The sequence below is a fragment of the Bos mutus genome, chromosome 4, assembly GCF_027580195.1.
Source record: "Bos mutus isolate GX-2022 chromosome 4, NWIPB_WYAK_1.1, whole genome shotgun sequence".
NCBI classification, from domain to species: Eukaryota; Metazoa; Chordata; class Mammalia; order Artiodactyla; family Bovidae; genus Bos; species Bos mutus.
In genome coordinates, this window is record NC_091620.1 from 95,440,286 (window position 1) to 95,468,259 (window position 27,974).

Sequence of the window (27,974 nt, forward strand, 5' to 3'; positions counted from 1 at the left end):
AACAGTTAATTCTGAAATCAAATATTTGTCTTTCTGGAAAAATGGCCATAGCTACTACCGTGCCTGTAACCCTTTTCTCTATGATATTATGGCCTTCGCCTTATAAGTTAATAGTAATCCTGAGAAATTTGCAAGAATATGTGGAGAGGAAACATACACTGAGAACAGGTGAAGAGTTTATTTTATATCTCTTCTCTATGTAGTTGTATCATTAGAATATTCTTCTCAGGATGTTCTTTTAAAATACAAGTGTACAGGTTTCTAGTGGTGCTACACCGTGACTCTTCACTTTTAACAAGTTACACTTTTTTTTTTTCAGTCTCTTGGTGCTTTTACTGTAATTTTCATACAAGGAGATGTGAACTTCTGTCTCCTGATGACTAGTTCTCCAAATATCTTATTTTATATTGCCGTAGGTGTTCCTTTTCCGCTACTGAATAGAGTGTAAGTAGAGCATCTTCTATATCACCTGAGGAATTGCTTTAATAGCAATATCAATTTCTGGATTTTCAAAATACCATTTTTTGGCCATTGTGACTGGAGTGAAAGTTCAAAAATGTTTAAATAAAATGTTCTAGTATGATTTTATTTCATGGATTGAAGCTAACTGAGCAATAACCAGACTATACACAAACACACAAACACACCACACACACGCATAGGAAAATGCAGCAGGGACTAATTGCTGATTAATTCTCAATTTATTTGTATATCTTTTAGAGAATCAGAGCTATAGTTAATTCAACCTTATCTGAATATGAGAATCATGTGAGAATCTTTTTAAAAACTCCTGGTCTTTGAGATCCATCCCAGACCAATGTTTTGGGCCCAGGCATCAGTATACTTAAAAGTTACACAGGTGATTGTAAGATGGATCTAGGTTTTAGTACCACTGGATTAGACAAAAAACTGTTTTTGTTGGACAAAGATAAAGCTTTTTGTTGGTGTTCAGTTGCTAAGTTGTGTCCTACTTTTTGAGACCCCAGGGACTGCAGCACACCAGGATTCTCTGTCTCCCAAAGTTGGCTCAAACTCATATCCATTGAGTTGGTGGTGCCATCCAACAATCTTATCCTCTGTTGCCCCCTTTCCCTCCTGCCCTCAATCTTTCCCAGCATCAGAATCTTCTCCAGTGATCTGGCTCTTTACATCAAGTGGCCAAATGATTGGAGCTTCAGCTTCAGCATCAGTCCTTTCAATGAATATTCAGGGTTGATTTCCTTCAGGATTGACTGGTTTGATCTTGCTTTTCCAGCACCACAGCTCAAAAGCATCAATTCTTACTTGCTGAACCTTCTTTATGGTCCAACTCTCAAATCTGTACATGACTACTGGAAAAACCATCACTCTGACTATATGGACCTTTGTCAGCAAAGTGATGTCTCTGCTTTTTAATGATCTATCTAGGTTTGTCAAAACTTTTCTTTCAAGGAGCAAATGTCTTTTAATTTCATGGCTGTAGTCACTGTCTGCAGTGATTTCAGAGACCCCAAAAATAAAATCTGCCACTCTTTCCATTTTTTTCTCCATTTATTTAGCATGAAGTGATGGGACTGAATGCCATGATCTTAGTTTTTTGAATGTTGAATTTTAAGCCAGATTTTTCTCTCTCCTTTTTCACCTTCAACAAGAGGCTTTTTAGTTCCACTTGACTTTCTGCCATAAGGGTGGTGTCATCTGCACACCTGAGGTTATTGATATTTCTCCCGGCTATCTTGATTCCAGCTTGTGCTTCATCTAGCCTGGCATTTTGCATGATGTACTCTGCATATAAGTTAAATAAGCAGAGGGACAATATACAGCACTGATGTACTCCTTTCTCAGTTTTGAACCAGTCTGTTCTATGTTGGGTTGTAACTTTTACTTCTTGACCTGCATATATTTTTCTTAGGAGGCAGATAAAGTAGTCTGGTATTCTCATCTCTTTAAGAATTTTCCAGTTTGTCATGATCCACACAATCAAAGGGTTAGCATAGTTAATGAAGTTGAAGTAGATGTTTCTGAAATTCTCCTGCTTTTACTCTGATCCAACAGATATTGGCAATTTGATTTCTGGTTCCTCTGCCTTTTCTAAATCCAGCTTGTACATCTGGAAGTTCTTGGTTCATGTACTGTTGAAGCCTGGTTTGAAGAATTTTGAGCATTACTTTGCTAGCATATGAAAAGAACACAAGTGTATTGTAGTTTGAGTATTCTTTGGCATTGCATTTCTTTGTGAGTGGAATGAAAACTGACCTTTTCCAGTCCTGTGACCATGGCTGAATTTTCTAAACTTGTTGGCATATTGAATGCAGCACTTTAACAGCATCATCTTTGACAATTTGAAATAGTTCAGCTGGAATTCCATCATCTCCACTAGGTTTGTTCATAGTAATGTTTCATAGGGCCACTTGACTTCACACTCCAGGATGTCTGACTCTTTTGCTAATTTTAAATACCATATGTTGCTAAGGGAAATGTTAATTATCATATATAATTTTGTGCCGTTTACAGATAGTCCCCAATTTATGGTGGATTAACTTATTGCTTTTTTGATTTTTTGGTGGTTCAAAAGAAATATATATTTAATAGAAATTCTATTTTGAATTTTGGATTTTGATCTTTTCCCAGGCTGCTGCTGCTGCTAAGTTGCTTCAGTCGTGTCCGACTCTGTGCGACCCCATAGACGGCAGCCCACTAGGCTCCCCCGTCCCTGGGATTCTCCAGGCAAGAACACTGGAGTGGATTCCCAGGCTAGTCACATGCAGTGCCTTACTCACTCATGATGCTGGGCAGTAACAGTGAGCTGCAACTCCCAGTCAGCCGCAGGATTGCGAGGGTTACCAACCCACATACTTACCACCAGTGTCTACCCATACAATCATTCGGTTTTTCACTTTCAGTACAGTGTTCATTGGAAGGACTGATGCTGAAGGTAAAACTCCAATGCTTTGGCCACTTGATGTGAAGAGCTGATTCATTGGAAAAGACCCTGTTACTGGGAAAGATGGAGGGCAGGAGGAGAAGGGGCGACAGAGGATGAGATGATTGGATGGCATCATGGACTCAATGTTTATGAGTTTGAGCAAACTCTGGGAGACAGTGAAGGACAGGGAAGCCTGGTGTGTTGTAGTCCATGGGGTTGCAGAGCCAGACATGACTGAGCAACTGAACCACAACAACAGTAATGAACATTGCTTGAGATATTCCACATGACATCCACCTAGCTTCCCAGGTGGCACTGTTGGTATTGGTAAAAATCTGCCTGCCTATGCAGGAGACACATGAGACACAGGTTTCATCCCTGGGTCATGAAGATTCCTTGGAGAAGGAAATGGCAACCCACTCCAGTATTCTTGTCTGGGAAATCCTGTGGACAGAGGAGCCTGGTGGGCTGCAGTTCATGGGGCCTCAAAGAGTCGGACATGACTAGCATCTGAATGCACATTCCACACTTTATTGTAGAATTGGCTTTGTGTTGGATGATTTTGCTGAATCATAAAAACATTAATGTACATGTTCTGAACACATTTCCATTAGGCTAGGCTATGCTGTGATATTTGCTGAGATATTAGGTGTCTTAAATGTGTTTTCAAGTTATGGTATTTGTAGCTTATGTTGGGCTTAGAACATTACCCCATCAAAATTGCAAATATCTGTGCTAGTATGTTATACACATGAATGCTAACTCAGTACCTGTATTAGAAAAGTATGTCTAAAGTGTGTCTCTCTTTACACAGTTGCAGCTATGCAACCCTACTATTACAGGGTTAAAACAGCCGCTGCCAAGATTCTTCTGACTGGGCACAGGAAAGATTTTTAAGCCACAAATCTTCTTTGTGATAAAAGGGAAAACCTCTGCTGATAAGTCTAGATTTTGAAGGAAACTTTTGAAAACACTGAGTTGAGAGAACTAAAAGATGGTTTTTCTATAGTCCCATGTAACATGAAGATTAAAAGCATTGGTAGCCTCCTTCAGGTTATTTTTCCCTGAAAACCCCATGTCCTCACTGAAGTAGGGACCCATGGCATTATTTAGTTTGGCAAATAAAGGACAAGATTATTAATTTATTATGAGTTCTTTAAAACTTGTTATTTTTAAAAAATGGCAAATGAATTTGACAAGTTGAAAAGTCATGTTGTTAACCTGTGGAATATGATTGTCTTCTCTTATTAGCTATGACTGTTATTTGGACGGTAAAACTATTGGCTGTCCTGTGTCCCCAGGCGAGACACTGGGGACTTGCCTTTCCAAAAGGCAAGTAGAGGTTGCCTTTGGGTCGTAGAGCCAAGATCAGTAGATAGATCCAACCCAGGCTCCTTTGAAATTACTCCTTCGCTCTGGGTCTCAGATCATGTGAGGACTTTGTGTGTACCCTTGAAGGGGAGAGTGTCTGTTTCCCACCATCTTTCCATTCTCTTGAATACCAGTCCCACTCTTCTTCAACACCAGATGTTCTGGGGACTTGTCTTTCTAGTGCAAGGCTTCCAGGATGTGCCTTCCAGTTTGTGGGTCTTGACCATACCACATTTCTATCCCATCTATAGTCTTGTGGCTTCTTTGTATCCTTGGTTTTATAAGATCTTTTCTGCTAGTCTTTAGATTGTTCACATTGCTGTTTGCTCTGTAAAGAGTTGTAATTTTGGTGTGCCATGGGAGGAGATAAACTTCTACTCCACTATCTTGGCCCCTCCTATTTTGTTTGTTGTATACATAGATGACATATTCTTCATCTGTTAATTTAAGTCAGTAAAAAAAATATAGACTATTTTCTTGTACTAGAAAAACAAGTAATATAATTTTCTGAACTCACAAAAGTCATGGACTCCAAAGGAGAAGACCTGGCTGTAATGGAAAATTCTATTACTTCTTTTTCTGTCATAAAGAGACCAGATTTATGTTATATAAAAGAGTTTGGATCACTATGTTACTCTCTTTTATCTGTGAGACTTTGAATAATAATGGCTTCTTTAACCTTGATTTTGTATGTGTTAAGTGGGGAGAAAGTTTGATTAAGTAATAAGGTAATTTTGAGTTTTAAATAATTTAAGATAAAGAACTTTGCAGTCTCCAAAGCACTCTACACGTACAAACTTTAATTCATAGTGTCCATAGTATTCAGAGCATAAAGCAGGTATAGATTTTAAGAGAATTATGATGAGCTCCACACAGGGCAAATTGTTGTCTGCTACAGTTCAAGGTGACCCTGAGAGTTTTACAGACAAGGTGTCAGATAAATATGGGATACACTATCCTGGAACTTGATATTGAAGGGGATTCTGGGTAAAAAGAACGTCATGAAGAGAGGAGGGGCTCTGAAATCATGAGTTACCTTGGGAATTAGATGTCTGTATATTGTTGACAGGGAAGGCACAGAAAATGATTATTTGTAGGTAGCTGTAGATCATATTTGGACACATCTGTGATGCCAACAGGAGGAGCTTGTATTTCAGTTCAAAGGCAACAGGAAGCATTGAAATATGGTGATATGTTTGAAGTCTGTTTAGGATGGAACATGAAAGGAAGAGGCATTTATTGGATACTTGACCCTTTGCTATACACAGTGTTTCCAGGTCTGTGTCATTATTACAATTTTAAGTATTAGAAAACTGAGCCACAGAGGTTAAATATATACCCAGGGACATTCAGACAAGAGTTCTGGAGCCAAGACTCAAATCCAAATTTATCTGCCTTTAAATCTTTCCAAGACTCCATGGGACCTTTGCAATTAATCTGACAAATGCATGTTGAGTTTTTTTGGAATAAGGAAGCAAAGAGGCAGTGAAATCACAAAGGAAGCTCTCCTGAGATACAACAAATACCTAAAGAGATATGAAACATTCTATTTTTCAGCTGTGTTTTATAGGACCTTTTAGTTTGATTCTTTTATTTTCTTAACATTGCCAAATACACTGATCACTTTATTTTTATGTCAGAATTATGTAAAAGGATTTAAATTTTCCTTGAAAATCATGTACACATTCAGAATGTTACTAGCTGTACATTTCTAAAATGTAACTAGTTTAGCTCTCATGGCATTAGATATTCTGTGACTCAGCCAAACTTGAAAGGATTCAGAGACTGAGCCCTTTAAAAGACTTCTGGAACAACTCATGCAGTAGAGCAGGTGTTAGAAAGACAAGCCAAAATCTCCTCTATCAATTCCCAGGTAGATTTCCTCCATTCAAGCATACATCAAAGGTATTTGCTGAACAAAATTACCCCTGCTTTTACACTCGGTACCACCTTGCTTTTTAGATCAGGCTAAGAGTGATGGCAATGGCACCCCACTCCAGTACTCTTGCCTGGAAAATCCCATGGACAGAGGAGCCTGGTGGGCTGCAGTCCATGGGGTCACTAAGAGTCAGACACGACTGAGCGACTTCACTTTCCCTTCTCACTTTCACGCATTGGAGAAGGAAATGGCAACCCACTCCAGTGTTCTTGCCTGGAGAATCCCAGGGATGGGGGAGCCTTGTTTGCTGCCGTCTATGGGGTCACATAGAGTTGGACACGACTGAGCGACTTAGCGGCAAGAGTGATGGAAAAGACCAGCTAAAGTGAATCCATTCTCTTTGTTGTGGTTATTAACGTTAAACTACTTCCTCCTAGGATGGATATGCTAGTCAAAAGGCAGCAATTGGTATCCAGTGTTCTTCTCCAAGTTTCCTTTCCTAGTAGCCAGGGCCAGCTTTGAGGACTCTGGAATTAGCCCTTTATTTCAGAGTTGCCTCAAGTCACGAGCCTCCTTGGCTTTGTAGGAGACTCGGTATTTTGTGCTGAGCATCTATGCTGATTCCTTATTCCCAGGGTTAAACCAGCTGTTTGAATCTGGCTGCCCAGTATTTCAGTTGTCAATCTTTTTGGAAGCTGGACCTTTGTCCCATTACAAATACGTATTAACTGTGAATTGATATCCCAGTTCACAGCTGCCTGCCTGTTTGGCTTCCTGCCTGGATTTCTCAGCCCAGAATCTGTCACTGTGCTCTTGTACTTGAAGCTCTAATATTAGCTGAACTATGACTGAAATTATGTCTTTCACTCAGCTACTATCTGTTCATCTAGGCGTCACTTCCTTGGTATGTCTTCTGCTAGAGGGTAGGATGAATATAGTTATCCATCCTTTCTTCTTTTGCTGCTCCATTTTTTGTTTGTTTGTTTTTGTTTTCTGGAGGTGCCATGTGGCTTGTGGGATCTTAGTTCTCTGGCCAGCTAGAGAACTCATGCCCCCTGCGGTTTAAGCTAGTGTTCAAACCACTAGACCACCAGGGAATTCCTGCCCAGTATTGTTTTAGACAGACATGATTCAGAGTTGACATAAGCAAAAAGTTAGCAATATTTATGATTATAGGTAATAGGGTGAAATCCAGAAAAGCAACTGATATACAAAATAAGTTAGTATGTAATTCTCCTATAAAGGCACATAGCACACAGCAGTAGACATTTTACAGTCTAGCACAATTTGGGAATCCAAGCAGATGTGTAAACAATTTACATAAGGGGATTCTGTTTAAAAAGCATGAGGCTAAGACAAGATATCTGGAATGCTTTGATGTTCCGTACCAAAATCTCTATCTATAGAAGATTGGCTAGAAAAGTCAAGACCTCAGTCTTTGAAAGACTGGACCCAAGAGGAGTTCCTGGGACATGAATAAAAGAGCAAGATAAGGTTCTGGGTTCTAAACTAGATTATGGAGTGGGGATTGGATTGTAGGTAAACTTCAGATGTCAAGACGTTAAAAATGGAACTTGAGAATTGGAAGAGGAGTACAAGTTGAGTTGATGGTGATTCATCTGAATATGAATCAGAGCTTCTTAAATTGTCCCAGACCCTGATCATCACTGAGCCTCAGATCATGGAAAATGCAATCATCGAAATAGAGATTTTGGCTTTTAATTCATTAGTTTATTCTTAGTGCTCCCTCTAAAACTATTCCAGTGTGAACTATGACCAGAAAACTGTTAAAAAGTGACAAGAATAAATTTGAAGGCTGTTGTCTTCTCTTGGGGTATTTATAAATGATTACTGAATGTGTTTTTCATTCCCGTGCATGCTTAAAATGAAAAGCCCATCTTCAGGTGGTATCTCTAAAGTTCTCTGTAAGGCCTGTGTATCAGAAACCAACTTTTTCTTTTTTCCCTTCAGTTTTATTATGGAGCCAAGCTGTGGTTAAAATTGTCCACTGGGATATATTCTACTAGGATTATTCTAGTTTTTACACATATGGATATATGTATGTCTATATATGTGTATGTCTCTATAGGTACGTACAGAAGGTTATACACCTAAATCTATAAGCAAGAGGAAGTAAAAGGTTTTGTCCTAACTTAGACTAGTGCCTTTATTATCTACAGAGAAGGATTTGAGAATAAAGAATCAGCTTTTTATTCTTTTTAACATAGCACCTGGTCTCTGAAATAGTATAAGTTTCTGCCAAGGTGCATGTCAAAGCAATTACTGTAATTTGTTGTATTTTAGGAATAGCTCTGATCATTTCAATCCAAATATTTATTGCAATTCTATTATTTCAGCTTTGTAATAAATTGAATGTTGTTCAAAAATTAAAAAAAAATGTTAATTTTCTTCTCTAGGGTCACCTACAATCTAGCAAGGGACACAATAAAGCAATTTAACCTGGAGCACAGTATGGAAATTGCTAGCAAAATATATAATGAAAAAAATTATTTATAGAAAGCTGCACAGGCTTTAAGCATGTTATGGTGCATGCACACACAAACACTCACACCAGAGAATCTCAGCCAAAAGACAAAACAGTCCATTTAAAAATGGTCAAAAGTCTTGAAGAGACATTTCTTCAAAGAAGATATTCAGATCGCCAATAAGCACTTGAAAAGATGTTGAAGATCATTAGTCTTTAGTAAATGACTACTCCAGTACAAATCGTAATCATTTTATCCATCAGTTCAGTTCAGTTCAGTCGCTCAGTTGTGTCCGACTCTTTGCGACCCCATGAATCGCAGCACGCCAGGCCTCCCTGTCCATCACCAACTCCCGGAGTTTACTCAAACTCATGTCCATCGAGTCGGTGGTGCCATCCAGCCATCTCATCCTCTGTCGTCCCCTTCTCCTCCTGCCCTCAATCCCTCCCAGCATCAGAGTCTTTTCCAATGAATCAAGTCTTCGCATGAGGTGGCTTTAGCATCAGTCCTTCCAATGAACACCCAGGACTGATCTCCTTTAGGATGGACTGGTTGGATCGCCTTGCAGTCCAAGGGACAAAAACTAAAAAAATAGCAAGTATTGACAAAGATACAGAAAAATTGGAACCGTAATACGTTTCTGGTAGGTGTGTAAAATAGTACAGCCCTGTGAAAATCTGTTTGGCAATTCCTCAAAACTTTAAACATAGAATTACCATATGACCCAGCAATTCTCCTTTTAGGCATATACCCAAAGAACTGAAGCATATATTTGAATAAAAACATGTATACATGAATGTTTGTAGCATTTTTATTCATGGAAAAAACTCAATTATGTATGAGCTGATGAATAAAAAATAAAATGTGGTATACTCGTAAAATGTCATGTTTTTAGCTGTAAAGAGGAATGAAGTACTGACATGTGCTACAACATACATTAACCTTGAAGACTTTATGCTAAATGAAAGAAGTCAAACACAAAGACAATGCCTTATATAATCCCTTTTGTATGAAATGTCTAGGATATGGGTTTCTTTTTTGATGTGAAGAAAATATTCTGGAAGTAGATGGTGGTGATGGCTACACAGTGTTGTGAATATGCTAATAAACCAGTGACTTGTATACTTTAAAATGGTTAAAGTGGGAGGTTTATGTTCTGTGAATTTTATCACGGTAAAAAAGTACAGTCACAAACACTTAAAATTAAACACAATTTGCAATATAAAGAAAATTATAAATTCCAAATAAAAGTATAATTTGTAAAATATAGGCATCATGCACTTAATGGGCATCTAAGAGTGAATTTTCTAAGAGTTTTTCAAAAGCTCATTTGTAAATTAGTTGTTTTGGGAACTGGAAAATGTTTTATGGTGATTCAGATATAACTGAATTTTGAGGGTAGGCAGGAAGGATTATATTCAAGTGCTGGAAAATAGTATCCACTCCCTATCCCCTAATAGAAAACTAAAAATCTGCTTATTTCCCACATTTTAGTTTCAAGCTCATTTTATCATTGTTATTTAAACTTGATTGAATATTTAAAACACAATGATACTTGTGTAATTTTCTTCTTTAAATATATTGTAATTCTTAGATTTCTTGGTCAAAATTGTATTTTGATATGATAACATTATGTTACCAGATTGACTACATACATTTTTATTACATTTATATATAATTTTTAAGCTCATAATTGTGATCTTTCATGACATGATTTCCTGTGTTAATTCAATTCTTTTTTTACCATCTTAATATGATGAAATTCCTTAAAAATATAAAAATTTTGGAAAATCATGATTTAAAATACTTTTGGTAACATATCTAAACTTTTTTCTTAATTGACATAGGTAAATTGAGCCTTACAGATATTTAGAAAATTCTCTCCTGCAAAATACTAAGATGTATAGTTTGCCTCTGAACGGATACTATTTTTTTTATTTATCCAGCAGGGCTATTTTTAGTTAATGGAGTGGTATATGGAAGGTGCACTGTGTATGGTAAAGTTCAACAAAGAATAGCTAGGTTTTCTGTTTTTTTAGAACTGTGTCATTCACTTAAATGTTATAAAGAAAAGAAAGGGGAAAAACATGCTACTGATTCATTATTTGCATACTAATTCGTATAGTAATAGACAGTGGCCCCATTCTTGGACAGGACATGTTTTCTTCTGTTTCTTTTCTATTTCTTTCTTTCTTTTTCTTTTTCGCCACACACACAACTTACTGAATCTTAGTTCCCTGACTGGGGATTGAACCTGGGCCCAACAGTGAAGGTGCTGAGCCCAAACCTCTGGACCACCAGAAAATTCCCATTTCTTTCTTTGTGTGTGTGTGTGTGTGTGTGTGTGATGGCCTTTTCCAATTATATATCCATTCAAAAATGATAAAGAATGTTTTGCATATTTATCTTAAAATTTAGTATCTGGTGGTATTTATTTATATTTTAAAAAGTCTTTGTTTCTGAACTGGGTTATGCCAGCGTACTAGCAGATATAAACAATGTGTTTTCTATTTCTTATAGATTCTACAAAGAAATTAAAAGATGTTCTTGAAGAATTCCATGGTAATGGTGTGCTTGCAAAGTATAATCCTGAAGGGGTAAAGCCTTTTTTTTCTTTATTTAAGTTTCATATAGATGTTTGGAGGAGGGATTTCTTAATGAAGAGTTCTTGGAAATATATATTCATATCCAAAATGAAATTCATAATGAGATGCTATTCTGGAAGACACATTAAATGGTGTACTGCTTATTTTCATCCAAAAATGTTTTGCTAATGAAAATAGCATTTCTATATTGTATACTTGGAAGTGTATAGCTTATCTATAATATATGCTAGGTTCTTTTCCTAAAAGTCAGGAAATACTTTTAGATAGAAAAAGAGAGAAAGTGTTTCTGACTCTCTCTAAGACGTTACTTAATGTTAACTAAGCATCGGGGCAGGAAGTGGTACCTTGACTGAAGAAATGATGGATATAAGTGATCTATTACTTTAAAGAGCAAGCTTTGATACAAAGAGAGGAATTTATTCTTCTTATCTTGTTTTTGTCTGGTACCAGTAAGCTTTTGAGTCCCTGAAATTCTTTCCCTATAAAAACGATGTACTGTCCAATTTCTTTGAAACCCCTTTCTTGAATGAATGCCTTTCCCTTCCTAATTATTTGTTAATAACCCTGTCTTTTATGTTAGCTGAGAAATGCTACATATTAAATGTTTGATCATCATTGCTCTAAGTTCTTTTGCAACTTTACCAAGTGATAGTTGGGTTTTATGGGAGTTAAACTGCCCAAATTGTTGGGTTGTATGGGACTTAAAACAAACTGCCCAGAACTCTTTTAGCTGGATATATTATCTAGGTATTTAGACAGATTTGTTTGCTGATTAAAATGTGATTTGGTTTTTGTTATCATTGTTATTGTGGTTTTGAATGTTTACAAAATGACAGTTTTTGGCTATCCTTAATATTTTGCTTCTCTGGGATTTATAGAACTAATGTTTTAGTCAAAACTCAGTCTTTAAATTCTGACCTCCTTTTAGTATTTTCAAAACTTACTATTTTTATTATAATAATTACTCTCTTTCCTGTTATATTTTTATTCTGTCTGCATTCCAGTACATTACTATACTTTTTAAAACTTTTTAATCTGAGATTCATTTTGTTTTTTTTTTTTTAAAATAAAGTTAATGTTTAGTGCCTACAAATGATGCAGAAAATAGACAACTTAAAGCCACTTCCATTTGCCGACATCATGGGGGAAAATCACATATTTGCCCTCATTCTGCTCAGATTTTATTTTCCTAGATGCTTTAGAAAGAGAGAAAAATCTTGGCAGGTAAATTTGTAAAACTGAAAATCTCGAAGACCAAGAAAGCAGGGTTGAAGAGGTAAAAATGACAGCTTTACTGAATTGTTATAAGACCTCTAAAATTCAGTAATTATTTACATACTCAAACATAGTTGAAAACCTGCATGTACCTATTTATGTACAGAGAGAAAACCAGTTTTTTTCTCCCTAAAGATAGTTGTCATCTAGAAATTCATTTGGAATGTGATCTTGTTTGCAAATAGACTTTTTGCTTCAATTATTTCTTATTTAAAGGACTCTCAGGACTTAATCTGACTGATAACTGGATTCATTGAGGTAGTTACTAGATTCGTTATTAGACGCATATGATGTCAGCCTTCTCAATAATGTAATACCTCTCCATAAATGCACAGACTTGCTCTTGTAATGCATTATTAAAATAATGAACAGTCGAAAAACAAAAAGTTTGATCTTTTTAAGACTCAAAAGTATCTCTAATTTGAGTAAAACCTCTCTCAAATTTTAAAGTTGATAGGTATTTTCCCTTCAGAAGAAAATTTAATGTTTTTATGAGTCTTAAAAAACACTAGTATGTATTTTATAAAAATCAATAGGAAATATTTAGAAATATTCAATGTTTAGAATTAAAACTTCAAGGTCTAAAGATTCTGTTTGGTACATACCTTCATCAGGTTTATAAAAGTTTACTCTAATAGTAGGAAATAATTCATACTGTCAGCTCACATGTGTGAAAATATCACTCTCTATTGACTGGTCAAGTTGAGCTCAGAGTAGATATAGTTGGGTACCTAATTAATGTTCAGCTATACAAGAAAAACTAGGAAAGTAATTAATCTAGTCATGCTTTATAGTAAATGACTAATACTTTGTTTTCTAAAATAGACATAGTCTGTATCATCCATGGAAAATGTATTTTCAAAGAGACTACAACCTAAATATCTCTCAAATCATTTTCTCCTTTACTAAGTAAAGCTCCTTCAAGGGTAGATGCATTATTTTTGTTATCACTTGCTTGAATTACTGACTTATAAAAGCTGTGTACACAGACTTGATCCAATGAAAATGTGGCCTGTTTTAGTCTGTGTGAACAGAGAATATTAAGTGTAATATATGGATGAATCATTTATTTTTAGTTCCTATGAGGAAATAAATGACAGAATCATAAAATATACATTTAAACAATGGCTTTAAAGATGTTTTAAGCATAAAAGCTTGAGGAAGGTCTTGAGATAACCAAATATGATGGTAAATAAAGAAACTCATTTTAGGAAAAGTAAAATGCCTTTCCCAAGATGTACCATCTAGGTTTGTGACAATAACTATAATTAAAACCTAGATGTGTGTAATCCCAGTTTAAGATATTTCCTGTTTACTTAATTAATGAGGCCATTAGAATAAGGGAAAACCAGGGGATATGAGAAGGATGAGGGGAAGGAAAACGCATTTCATATGCATTGAATGGCATTACTTATGTATGAGCATGGCATGTTCCATTGCACCCAATTATTACTAAATCATACCCAGCAAGGTAAGAGATACCTGCTAGTTTCACCTAATCGTATGTGAGCAATGTAAAGCCTGTCATTATAGGTAGATCGTAATGGCCATCCATTCTTGGTGAGAAGGTTCATAGTAAACCAGTCAGAACATCGCAGATATAATAGATTCATGAGAGTAGTAGAATTTTGTAATATGAACATCAGTTTGTTATTGAAAATATAAATATTTTCACCTGGATTTCAAATTCCGTATCAAACTGTTTTGTTGGCATCTAAAACAATGGGAAGAAATTAAGTAGTGGCATATATAGAGAGAAATTAAATATTTACCTTTAAAGAGATGGAGAGAAGCTAGGCATGTTATTCTAACAGGAGGAATCATTAGAAGTGGGGAATAAGTATAATCGAATATACCTTTATATATTCTATTTTCATATTCTTCTCTGGAAGGTTTCCATTATAATGTATGTGTTATTCATTATATTTGCCTATGTCAATTAGAACTGTTTGCTTATTACATTCTAAGATTGATCTGTTCGATGAGTCTCAAGTTTTAGCTGGCATCAGAATCACCTGGGGTCTTCTTAAAATAGTCCCCTGACTCCCCACTTTAGTTTCTGGAATGGAGTTCAAAAATTTCTCTTTATCAGTTTCCCAGTTGATGCTGAAGCTATTTCGGAACCACATTTTGAGACCCATGCATCTAAAGTGTGTTTTCAAATCAGTCTGTAAACTTGGCTTTGTAGTTACATTATCAGCAATATGAGATGATGAGTTTAAATTATCTTACATTAACACATGTATTCTTTCTTTCCTTGCATGCACAGAAACAAGACATTCTTAATCAAGTAAGACATTTTCTTTTGTATTATAATCTGTCTTTTCTTTCTTTATTCTGATGTGAGCTATGAATTTCTCATCCATATCACTGAGCTATACTTCTGAACCAGTGAGATACATATATAAGATTAACTGTAATGCTTATAAAGATAAAAGTGACTGATATTTGTTCAAGTTTTTCAGACAGAGAAACTATACCTCAATAGAATCCAAAAGGGTCCAGAGTGCAGGCTTCAGTTTTGTATACTCTTGAGCTTAGTTTTTCTAATTTCACCAAAATGGCATCAGGATTTGGTAAAAAGATTTATTTAATAAAAGCCCTAAATTATTAATTTATGATGAGAGATTTAACAAAAGGATTTAAATGGAATTGATAAGAACTTTTGACTGGTCTACAATGCTATTAGCATATGTGAGGAAAATATGAGTGAAAAGCTCTTGATTTTCACCCTCCTGGGAAAAAGAGTAAACACTTCTGTGGTTTCAACAACTCTCTCCTAGTCATGTCCATTTTGTAAAGGAGGTTTCAGGTCCATAGTTCAGTTGGATGCACAGAATTACAACACATTGTTGAGTTCTCTGAATGGATGTTTATATCCCAGTAGGAGTGTGTGCATGCAATTTTACTATTAATAAAATGCACGAGCTGTCTAAAACCATATTGTGTCCCTTGGGCCATACTAGGTATGTATTAGCTGCTTATTTTTTAATTAAAATATATATTTTATTGAAGTATAGTTGACTTATAATGTGTCAGGTACACAATGCAGTTATACATATACACATATATTCCATTTCAGATGATTTCCATTATAGATTATTACAAGATCTTGACTATAGTTCCCCATGCTATACATTTAACCTTTTTTGCTTGTTGTGTATCTATTGTTTTAAATTAGAAATCTAGCATTCTATTTATATTAAGTCAAACAAATGGGATCAAAATGTAATAAAAATTTTAGCTAGGAAAAAATTCAAGTTTTCTAAAACATATATATTATACATAATACACAAAAGAAAAGGCTTTTTTCTATGCTTGATAAAGGCTTAGAAAGAACATCAAAAAAAGAAGAGATAGAGACATTGGAAAACATAAACTAAATGAAATGGAAGCATTGAGTATGAAATAGAAAAAGTGACACAAGCTGGATAAAAGGTCATCATGTAGTCCAGTTGCTTTTAAATATGGCTACTCCTTAGAAATGCTATCTAGAGTTTTGGAGAAAAATGTACGAGCTGCTTCTTATTCTCTAGTTTCCATGTTGTTTCAATGACAGGATGCACTGTAGTTTCGTCCCTGACATGTCCCAGTATGATTGATTACATCAGAATGAACTTGACTGACTTAGATGCTGATCCTATGTATTACACTCTCCTAGGTTGCAACACAGCTGAAATGGAAATTCATTGGTGGTGATAATTGTTACCAGCCCCTTTCAGACCTGACCTCTCAGGAAACCTACTAGCTCCCCCAAAGGCAGTTTCCATGAGGTCTATGTTATTAGGCGGCAACTCCCATGGACAGAGGAGCCTGGTGGGCAACATTTCACGGGGTTGCAAAAGGGTCTGACATGATTTAGCGACTAAACAACAACCACTTGAGAATAAGCAGTTGTTTTCATGAAGCAGGTTCTAGCTTCTGAAGGGCATTTGTTGTGTACTTTGGTTCACAAACACACCGTCCCACACAACCCGCCTTCCCCCTCCAGGCTGTCTGAAACTGGTGGCAGATGAGCCTGTCTCTGTATGGCGTCAGCCTAGTGAGCTGCCTCCTTCCTATTCCTTGTTCAGCCTTTGCTCTTGATGCAGTTTAGCAGGGAAGCCATTTCAGTTGCAGACTATAAACAACGTGGAAAGCTGAGGGTAGCCCAAGGGAAAAAGTAGTATGAGCCATGCATACTTATTGTTCTCCGTGTGTTTTTTGTCTATCGTGTCCTGTGAGTGTAAGATTGTCTTTTTATATTTCCTGTCAGTAGATGATTCTTGGCCCAAGGCTGAGTTAACTTTTTATAGCTCCCTGGGTATACCTTATCTTTGTACTCAGTACTCTGTACTGGGTTTATGCTAATGTGCATACCCTTTATATTCAGAGAAGTGAGTTGCCTCAATCCCTTAGGAAGAAACCTGGGAATTCAGAACCTAATGTATATTTTAAATGTCTTTAAAAAGGATATTGATGCTATTATAATTAGTAGCAAAGATAAACAACCTTCTATTTTAAGCTATAATTGTCCTTCCAGAATAAAATTCAACCTTTGCCATTAAAGAAACCACCTTGAAAGTGTAATAGAGAAAATACAATCTTAGGAATCCAACTGAACTGAGTTCAAATTCCACGTCTGCCACATACAAGCAGGTCTTAGACTAGTTACTTCATCTCTCTTGGCCTCAGTTTGTTCACCTATCAAATGAAGAGAGTATTGCCTCTGCTTAATTGTTGAAAGGGTAACATTCTAAAGTAGATGTAAAATATTTAACCCTTGTGTCTGACGGGTGTTCCACCGATGTTTCGAGGCAGTGGTTGTTGGTCACACTGTAGGGAGCAACAGGCTTTCAATGAAAGTTCTGGAGAACATATAAACGATAAAACCAAGAATATCTGAGATATCCCAACCAATCCTAGAACCTCAGTTTTCTCACAGCCTCAGTGTTTCTCATCCAAAAAGTCAGGAGGTGTAACATGGTGACTCTGATGTCTTTCTCCATCGCTCAATTGATTTCCTTCTAAGGTATGAGTGGAGGACAAGTCATGTGATTTGCTTCCTCCACCAAGCCTCGTTGTGGTCTAGAATGCTGTCCTGGTGGTAGAATTAGGGTGTCTGTTGTCCCCCACCCCCGACAACTGCATAAATGCCAGGACAATTAGTTAGCAAGGAATGGATGTAACCTGTTTACCAATATTTCTGCTTCACCTCTACCCTATTGCTATCAACACACTTTCAGTCATCTTCCTCCTCTTATCAAACTTATAGCCAGAACACAGTTTTAAAAACATACCATGAAATGGAAGAATAAAATGCCTACTATCATCCTGTCATTAACCTAATTTTGATTATGCATTATTTATTGTTGAAATACTTTGTAACTTTTATTTCAACACGTGGCCTGTTTTTATGCCCTTGATACTCCAAGAATTGCTCTCACATGGAATGGACCATGTCCAAAAATTTGAGAAAATATTTGCATTGCTCCCTGTGAGATTAATTAGTTATGTCATAATTAAACAAATCAATTTGAATAACTCCTTGCAGGTTTCTAGTAATTGCACTGAGGAGCAAATCTCATCATTTCCAAAAAAACACACTGTTTTATATCTGTGAAAATATTTAGAGTTTGAGAATGGACCATCTGCCACATCTTATCCTAAATTGCAAGCTTAATGATTTAACTGCTTAAGTGACTAGGTGATATCTGTCACAGTCAACATGTCACAAATGATCCATTTCTCCCTTAATGTTCTATAATAAATATACAGAAATTTGAAAATAGGTAAATATTTAGAATATATAAGATGTAATTATACTAATTGCTTCCAATTGCTTTTTCTACAGATGAGCTGCTAAAACAAGCTTAAATAATTTGAAAAATAGGCTGGTAACTCTCTTTAATTTGATGATAAGCGCTAACTTTGACATGTAGTAAACATTCTGTATAGGTTACTCTTTAATTTCTTTTTTTTCCCCTAACACCATACATAAGGATAAACTCAAAATGGATGAAAGACCTAAATGTAAAACCAGAGACTATAAAACTCTTAGAGGAAAATATAGGCAGAATACTCAATGACATAAATCACAGCAAGATCCTCTATGACCCACCTCCTAAGGTAATGGAAATAAAACCAAAAATAGACAAGTGAAACCTAATTAAACTGAAAAGCTTTTGCATAGCAAAGGAAACTACAAACAGGTTGAAAAGACAGAATGAGAGAAATTAATAGTAAATGGAACAACTGAGAAAGGATTAATCTCCAAAATATACAAGCAGCTCATGCAACACAATACCAGAAAACAAACAACCCAATCAAAATGTGAGCAGAAGACCTAAGCAGACATTTCTCCAAAGAAGACTTGCAGATGGTCTTTCATTTTTTTTAATAACATTTATTAAATAATTCATATAAGAGTTAAAAATCAGAGAAAAAGCGATGTTGGGAACTTCAGGTGATCTTTTTTACTTGTTTAAGGAAAAATAGGGGCTTCCCTGGTAGCTGAGCTGGTAAAGAATCCACCTGCAATGTAAGAGACCCCCATTTGATTCCTGGGTTGGGAAGATCCACTAGAGAGGGATAGGCTACCCATTCTAGTATTCTTGGGCTTCCCTGGTGGCTCAGACAGTAAAGAACCTACCTGCAATGTGGGAGACTGGGTTTGAACCCTGGGTTGGGAAGATCCCCTGGAGGAGGGCATGGCAACCCACACCAGTATTCTTGCCTGGAGAATCCCTGTGGACAGAGGAGCCTGGTAGGCTACAGTCATGGGTTTGCAAAGAATCAGGCATGACTGAGTGACAAAGCACAAAGACAAATAGGGAAAATTCTTTAGATGCTTGCTACACCTATCTGAAGATTATCTGAAGGTTTGTCTGTTGTGTTTGTTTGTATGCTTGCATCAATAGGAATAGATTTTTTCAGCAGGAATATATTTAAGGATATTAGTGGAAAATCTGGACATTTGTGTATAAGGACTTAGAGTGTTTAAGGATTTTAAGTTTTTTTTTTTTAATAGCTAAAGGAAATGATAAATGATATTCTTAAGATCAATAACCAGTAATGCTGAAGAAGCTGAAGTTGAATGGTTCTATGAAGACCTACAAGACCTTCTAGAACTAACACCCCCAAAAGATGTCCTTTTTGTCATAGGGGACTGGAATGCAAAAGTAGGAAGTCAAGAAACACCTGGAGCAACAGGCAAATTTGGCCTTGGAGTACACAATGAAGCAGGGCAAAGGCTAATAGAGTTTTGCCAAGAGAATGCATTGGTCATAGCAAACACCCTCTTTCAACAACACAAGAGAAGACTTTACACATGGACATCACCAGATGGCCAACACCGAAATCAGACTGATTATATTCTTTGTATCCAAACATGGAGAAGCTCTATGCAGTCAGCAAAAACAAGACTGGGAGGTGGCAAGAATACATAAAAGAACTGTACAAAAAAGATCTTCTTGACCCAGATATGATGGTGTGATCACTCACCTAGAGCCAGACATCCTGGAATGTGAAGTCAAGTGGGCCTTAGAAAGCATTACTACGAACAAAGCTAGTGGAGGTGAAGGAATTCCATTTGAGCTATTTCAAATGCTAAAAGATGATGCTGTGAAAGTGCTGCACTCAATATGTCAAATTTGGAAAACTCAGCAGTGGCAACAGGACTGGAAAAGGTCAGTTTTCATTCCAATCCCAAAGAAAGGCAATGCCAAAGAATGCTCAAACTACCTCAGAATTGCACTCATCTCACCCACTAGTAAAATAATGCTCAAAATTCTCCAAGACAGGCTTCAGCAATATGTGAACTGTGAACTTCCAGATGTTCAATCTGGATTTAGAAAAGGCAGAGGAACCAGAGATCAAATTGCCAACATCTGTTCAATCATTGAAAAAGCAAGAGAGTTCCAGAAAAACATCTATTTCTGCTTTATTGACTATGCCAAAGCCTTTGTGTGGATCACAATAAACTGTGGAAAATTCTGGAAAAGATGCAAATACCAAACCACCTGACCTGCCTCTTGAGAAACCTGTATGCAGGTCAGGAAGCAACAGTTAGAACTGGACATGGAACAACAGACTGGTTCCAAATAGGAAAAAGGAGTACATCAAGGCTGTATATTGTCACCCTGCTTATTTAACTTATATGCAGAGTACATCATGAGAAACGCTGGACTGGAAGAAGTACCAGCTGGAATCAAGATTGCCAGGGGAAATATCAATAACCTCAGATATGCAGATGACACTACCCTTATGGCAGAAAGCAAAGAAGAACTAAACAGCCTGTTGATGAAAGTGAAAGAGAAGAGTGAAAATGTTGGCTTAAAACTCAACATTCAGAAAACGAAGATCATGGCATATGGTCCCATCACTTCATGGCAAATAGAAGGAGAAACAGTGAAACAGTGGCTGACTTGAATTTTTTGGGTTCCAAAATCACTGGAGATAGTGATTGCGGCCATGTAATTAAAAGACGCTTACTCCTTGGAAGGAAAGTTATGACCAACCTAGATAGCATATTCAAAAGCAGAGACATTACTTTGCCAAAAAGGTCCATCTAATCAAGGCTATGGTTTTTCCAGTAGTCATGTATGGATTTGAGAGTTGGAGTATAAAGAAAGCTGTGTGCTGAAGAATTGATGCTTTTGAACTGTGGTGTTGGAGAAGACTCTTGCGAGTCCCTTGGACTGCAAGGAGATCCAACCAGTCCATCCTAAAGGAGATCAGTCCTGGGTGTTCATTGGAAGGACTGACGTTGAAGCTGAAACTCCAGTACTTTGGCCACCTGATGCAAAGAGTTCATTCATTTGAAAAGACCCTGATGCTGGAAAAGCTTGAGGGCAGGAGGAGAAAGGGACGACAGAGAACAAGATGGTTGGATGGCATCACTGACTCAACGGACATGAGTTTGAGTTTGAGTAAACTCTGGGAGTTGGTGATGGACAGGGTGGCCTGGTATGCTGCAGTTCACGGGGTCTCAAAGAGTCAGACGTGACTGAGCAACTGAACTGAACAGAGGATCAATAAGTTAAATTTTCTATTTATTAAATTATTTCTAAAGCCAATGGGAATAACAGGCTTGCATTCAAGAGAAGACCAGGTATACGTTATTGAAGAAATCCAATCAAATGATGAAAACTGGAATGGCAAGGAGGACTATAATAGAGCCTGAGGGCAGATTTAGAATATATTTCAGATATGTGGTCAAAAGGAATTGGTTACACTTAGAATATCAAAAAGAATTATAGTCAACTCAGAGTTTTCAAGATTGTGAAACTGAGATAATTATACCATCACTGTTTATTTTTATACTTGTTTCCCTTTTTTGTCTAATGATTAGCTTATTGATAGACTAGTCAACAGAGTTGATGGTGACAAACCAGTTGTACTAGATACGGATATTGGAAAATCAAGATCTGCCTATAGAATTATACTTAACTATAATATAGAAGCTTTTGAAATCAGAAATATTCAGCTCCTTGGCAATAAATAGGAACCTTTGACTTTGGGCATTTTACTTGATTTTTCTGAGGCTCAGAAAATTCGTTTACAGCTTTGCTGTCTATAAAATAGGAGTGATAGTCACATTTGCTCATGGAGTTATTGTGATTATCGAAGTATAGCGTATACAGGACATTCTTAGTGCAGTTCCTAGAACACAATAACATTAGGTAAGTTTCCATATATACAGCAAACACTTTAGGGAAATCCTAATTTTATTTTTCCATTTATGGATAATAGAGCATATTACTGACTATAAAGATTGAAAGGAGAGGTTGAAGTCTTTAAGAAGTAGTTCACACACACAAAAAAAGTGAGGATAAACATATAAAAAGTGAGAAAAGCACTTCGAACAAAAATTATTGGGTTGCATCCCAAATAATGCATGTATGTTATGTATCAGATATTGCTCCAAGGTGGCTCAGACAATAAAGAATTGGCCTGCAGTGCAGAAGACACTAGTTCAATCCCTGGGTTGGGAAAACCCCCTGGAGTAGGAAGTGGCAACCCTTTCCAGTATTCTTGCCTGGAGAATCCCACGGACAGAGGAGCTTAGTGGGCTGAGGTCTATAGGGCTGCACAGAGTCGAACACTACTGAGCGACTAACACTTTCATTTTTACCTTCACTGTATCTGGACATGTGGAAGAAATAGAAATGGTCAAGATGACCTTTGCTACCAAGAAGTATCAAGTAATTAAATATATTTTACAAATTGCTGGCAAACTACTTCAACTAGAGAATCTTCCCTGTGGCTCAGATGGTAAAGAATCTGCCTGCAATGCAGGAGACCCAGGTTCGATCCCTGAGTCGGGAAGATCTTCTGGAGAAGGGAATGGCAATCCACTCCAGAAATCTTGCCTGGAGCATGCCATGAACAGAGGAGCTTGGCGGGCCACAGTCCATAGGGTCACAGAGTTGGACATGACTGAGAGACTAACGCTAAACTACTAAGGAATTCTTAAGTCCTGAAAATAATCAATGAATTCCCTGACCCCCCTGTAGACTCTCAATCCCTCACTCTCACATGCAAGCTGAGCGTTTCCTGATCTGTCTTCTACACCTTGTCATCTTGATGTTTCTCCCAATAATAACCCAGACATATTTGGGCCTTGATGGATTAGAAAAAAGAGAATTTTTAGGATAATGTGTATTTGAAATCATTTATTCAAATTTTTTGTTATATTATCAATAGTTTTGTTGATTTAGTTTTATTTTAATTTGCTACAATATTACATATATATCCATATGCTATCATACTTTAATCTCATTTGAGATTTATTAAAACAATATATTCCTGGTCAAAAACTTTTTGCATTTATTCTATTTCATAAATTCTTACCATCCTACCTGAATCAGTTTTCTTTCTTACTAGATGTCATACAAAGAGGTATTAAGTGAAATTGTGCTTCTTTGTTTTTGCTATTCCAGTGTCCATACTTCAAATATATCACGATACCCTGCAACGTAAAAGAATTATGTTAAGCACTCTGTGGTGCAGAGCTGTGTTGGATCTTATAGTCTAGCAGGGAACAAGAGATACTTGTAATTCTGCCTGTATACATACCTGTGTTAAGAGACTCATTTGGGAATTTTTAAAAATTAATTTATTTTTTTCATTGAAGGATAATTGCTTTACAAAATTTTGTTATTTTATCTCAGACATCAACATGAATCAGCTATAGGTGTACATATATCTGTTCCCTCTTGAACCTCCTTCCCATCTCCCTCCATGAAGATGCAAGTATGCAATCCTTAAAAACTTTAGATGCATGGTTATTCGCAAAATCTTTATTCTGTTTTATTTTTCGAGGAGAAATACCTTTTAGAGCATTTGGCGTGTGGTTCAGTAATAACTCACACCAGTTCTAGTGACAACACTGAAGCATAGACAGGACAGCGTCCTACGAGATGAAGGTGGAGTCGATTTTTAAAAAATGCTACAAATGAACTTGTCCACAAAGCAGAAATAGAGTCACAGATGTAGAAAAGAAATTCATGGTTAAGGGGGTTAGAGGAGGAGGGATAAGTTGGAACGTTGGGATTGACATGTATTTATATATATATGCTATGTATAAAAGCGATAACTAATGAGAAGCTACTGTATAGCACAGGGAACTCTGCTCAATACTCTGCAATGGTCTATATGGGAAAAGAATCTAAAAAGAGTGTTTATATGTATATGCATAACTGATTCACCTTGCTATACACCTGAAACTAACACAACTTTGTAAATCAACTATACTCCAGTAAAAATTTTATAAAAGAGTAGATGTCAGCCGAAGTACAAACTTTAGTTGGATACAGACTCTTGATCACAAGATATACTGAAAATCACAGTAAAAGTAACCCGCTTAAAATTTTTCTAATCTATTATGTGCATTTCATAATTACTAAAATAATTTGGAGTATCATTGTTGGTTGTTTCTTGCCATTTGCCATCTCTTACTGAAAACCCCATGTCTATTTTTCTCTGTGAGACTTAATAGATGTTAGTTTTAAGTAAAGACTGGTGCAGTTAATAAATTATGCACTTCTGAGGTAGTGAAGATAATTCCATTTGCCAAAACTAAGTTTTAAATATCCAATGTGAAATTCACACTTTTCCATTAAAGTTTCTCTTTAATGGAAGTTCCTCCATGGCAGTGTAGGAGACTATCAAGGAGTGCTCTGAAATCTGAAGTAATGTACAGTCTATTGCAGAATCAACTTCAGTACTGCTGCTGCTGCTGCTAAGTCGCTTCAGTCGTGTCCGAATCTGTGTGACCCTATAGACGGCAGCCCACCAGGCTCCCCCGTCCCTGGGATTCTCCAGGCAAGAACACTGGAGTGGTTTGCCATTTCCTTCTCCAATGCATGAAAGTGAAAAGTGAAAGGGAAGTCGCTCAGTTGTGTTTGACTCTTCATGACCCCATGGACTGCAGCCCACCAGGCTCCTCTGTCCATGGGATTTTCCAGGCAATGGAGTGGGGTGCCATTGCCTTCTGACAAGCATAAGCAATGAGACATTTAAAATGTAGATTTTCTTTTCTGAAAATATTTTAATATCAAAATTATGTATTTAGAATCTCAGAAAGTTAGCCATACTACATATTAATGTATATGTTTTGGTTCAGTAACCTTTACATCAGTGTTTGATTTAACATAATTAGTTAATGATATAAATGTTATAAATTTACATATAATAATACAAACTAGGAAAATTGACATGGAAATGGTCAAAGAATTACTTTCACCATTTAATTTAAGTTACTGACTAACTTAAGTTACTGACTAACTTAAATTACTGCCTACCTCATTGAGTTCTTTCGCTCGATAGCCAGCAGTATTGTATACATAGTAGGCATTCAGTGAACACTTAATGATAAATGAATTGAAGTAATTTCTTTCTTAATAGTTTTAGCTACTTAATCTTTGATACTTCAGTGATTCATTTTTGTCTTTTAAAGATCACCTATTAATCAGCTGTGTATGCAAGCTCATTAGCAATTGTGAAAATTGGACTTTTTGTCTGATATAAATGTTATAAGATCCTGTTATATAAAATGATCCTATTATTATTAGTCTTACTATCCTATTGTGATCATGAAAGTGTTAGTTACTCAGTCATGTCCAACTCTCTGTGACCCCATGGACTGTAACCCACCAAGCTCCTCTGTCCATAGAATTCTCCAGGCAAGAATACTGGAATAGGTAGCCATTACCTTCTCCAGAGGCTTTTCTGGACCCAGGGATGGAACCTGGGTCTCCTGCATTGCAGGCAGATTCTTTACCATCTGAGCCACCAGGGAAGCCCTATTATGATGATATGATCCTGTTAAAATATGTTAGATCACATGATTTCCTGCTGCAACCCTCCAATAACTGTTGCTCTCACTCGACTTTAAAGCCATAATGGTTTATTTTTAAAATTTATTTATTTTTATTTACTTATTTATTTGGCTGTGCCAAGCTTAGTTGTGGCTTGTGTAATCTTAGTTCCCTGACCAGGGTTTGAACATGGGCCCTCTCATTGGGAGTGTAGAGTCCTAACCACTGGACACCAGGAAAGTCTCACCATAGCACTGTATTGATGGTCTAAAATGTTTTTTACAGAGTCTGCCCCCATATACACACCACCAAAGATCCTGTCCTTTACCTCCTGTCTGTAATTCTAGTCCGTCCTCAATCCTGCTCTAGTCTCTTGCTTTTCTTCAGTACCTCTTATAGAAAATCCTCTAAAACAAGAACATCTTAATGCCTCAGGACATTTGCACCACCGGTTTTTATCTCTCTGGAATGTTCTTTCTCCAAATATGTGTGAAGCTTGCTCCCTCATCTCATTTCAGTCTTTATTCAAAGAACAGATTCTCATTTCCTAATCATCAGGTTTAAAACTACAAGCACCACCCCCAATATACAAATATCTTCCTTCTTTATTTCTTATACAACATTTAATTGGGCTACCTGGTGGTAGCACTAGTGGTGAAGAATCCACCTGCAATGCAGGAAAAGCGGGAGATGTGGGTTTGATCCATGGATGGGAAGATCCCCAGGAGAGAGGGCAGTGGCAACCCACTCCAATATTCTTACCTAGAGAATCCCACAGACAGAGAAGCACGGTGAGCTACAATCCATAGGATCACAAAGAGTTAGATATGACTTAGCACATATGTACACACTACTTAATACCTTCAAACACTATACATTTAAGCTATTATTTTTTTTCTTATTCCTTTTATTAGAAGATAAGCCCCCTGATGGAAGGATTTTGCATTTATCAGTAACATTTTTACCCCATGACCTAGAACAGAGCCCAGTACAAAGTGGATATATGCATAATGTACATTTGCTGAATATGAGAAAATCTTCATCCTGAATCTGCCAAAATAAATTAATGATAGAGTGACGACATTTATTTTCATTCACTTTGAATCTACTTGGATGAATACTAGAGTTATTTCTTTAGTATTAGCAGGAATTTAAACATCAAGAATCCAGATGGTCAGATAGAATAATGAAAGGCACATAGAAATGTGTTTTGAATTTGTGCCAACTTGGCAGCAAGCTCTGAGCAGCTTCCCGAGTTTGTGTTCTTTAGAGATTCTACCTCCCTAAATAGTCTGTGGCCGCTCCGTCAAGTTAAAAAAAAAAATAATGAAAAAAAAAAAAAACAGTTTTCAAAATCTTAAATATAATTTGGATTGTGTGTCTCTGAACTTCCAGCCAATTTGATTTTTGAGAACTCATTTAGTTGTTTGATCCTACTTTTTGCGTGAGTGTTTCATTTCTATTGCTATGCATATAAATGATTTCATTCTATTTAAAGGTCACGATCTTCAGAAACCAATGCTAATGCTGCTACATGACAGCAGTAGAAAATAAGAGATGTAAATTTGGAAATATTCTGCTAAATCGTGAGATAAAAATGTACAGATTGAGGATAGTATCAATGTATGGAAGTGTTAATATTCTGGAAAACACAAAATTTTAGAGAAGATTGGAAGATCTTTTGCTAATGAGAAGTAAATGACTTAACCAGGAAAGGCATTGAAGATTAATTCCTTAATGAACATGAAACACTGAAGCAGCTGCCTTTTGGCTTTGAAGAAGTTTGGGTTTTACAACATTGTAAGCTGTGTGTATGGAGAAGGCGATGGCATCCCACTCCAGTACTCTTGCCTGGAGAATCCCACGGATGGAGGAGCCTGGTGGGCTGCAGTCCGTGGGGTCTCGAAGCGTCGGACACGACTGAGCGACTTCACTTTCACTTTTCACTTTCATGCATTGGAGAAGGAAATGGCAGCCCACTCCAGTGTTCTTGACTGGAGAATCCCAGGAACGGGGGAGCCTGGTGGGCTGCCGTCTATGGGGTCGCGCAGAGTAGGATACGACTGAAGCGACTTAGCAGTAGCAGCAGCAGCAGCAGCAGGAGCAAGCTGTGTGTAATGACAGGAAATGTAAGAGAAAGGAAGTTTGCTC

General features: G+C 36.8%; 1 protein-coding gene across 2 annotated transcripts in view; it reads left to right on the forward strand.

Moving 5' to 3' along the window:
* DGKB (diacylglycerol kinase beta) overlaps positions 1 to 27,974 on the forward strand; it is an 869,780-nt gene that overhangs the window by 179,517 nt on the left and 662,289 nt on the right. For both annotated transcript variants that reach the window (XM_070369773.1, XM_070369774.1), the window contains exon 3: positions 11,162 to 11,238. In XM_070369773.1, coding sequence (XP_070225874.1) covers positions 11,162 to 11,238 — 77 coding nt within the window. The remainder of the gene's footprint in view (positions 1 to 11,161; positions 11,239 to 27,974) is intronic.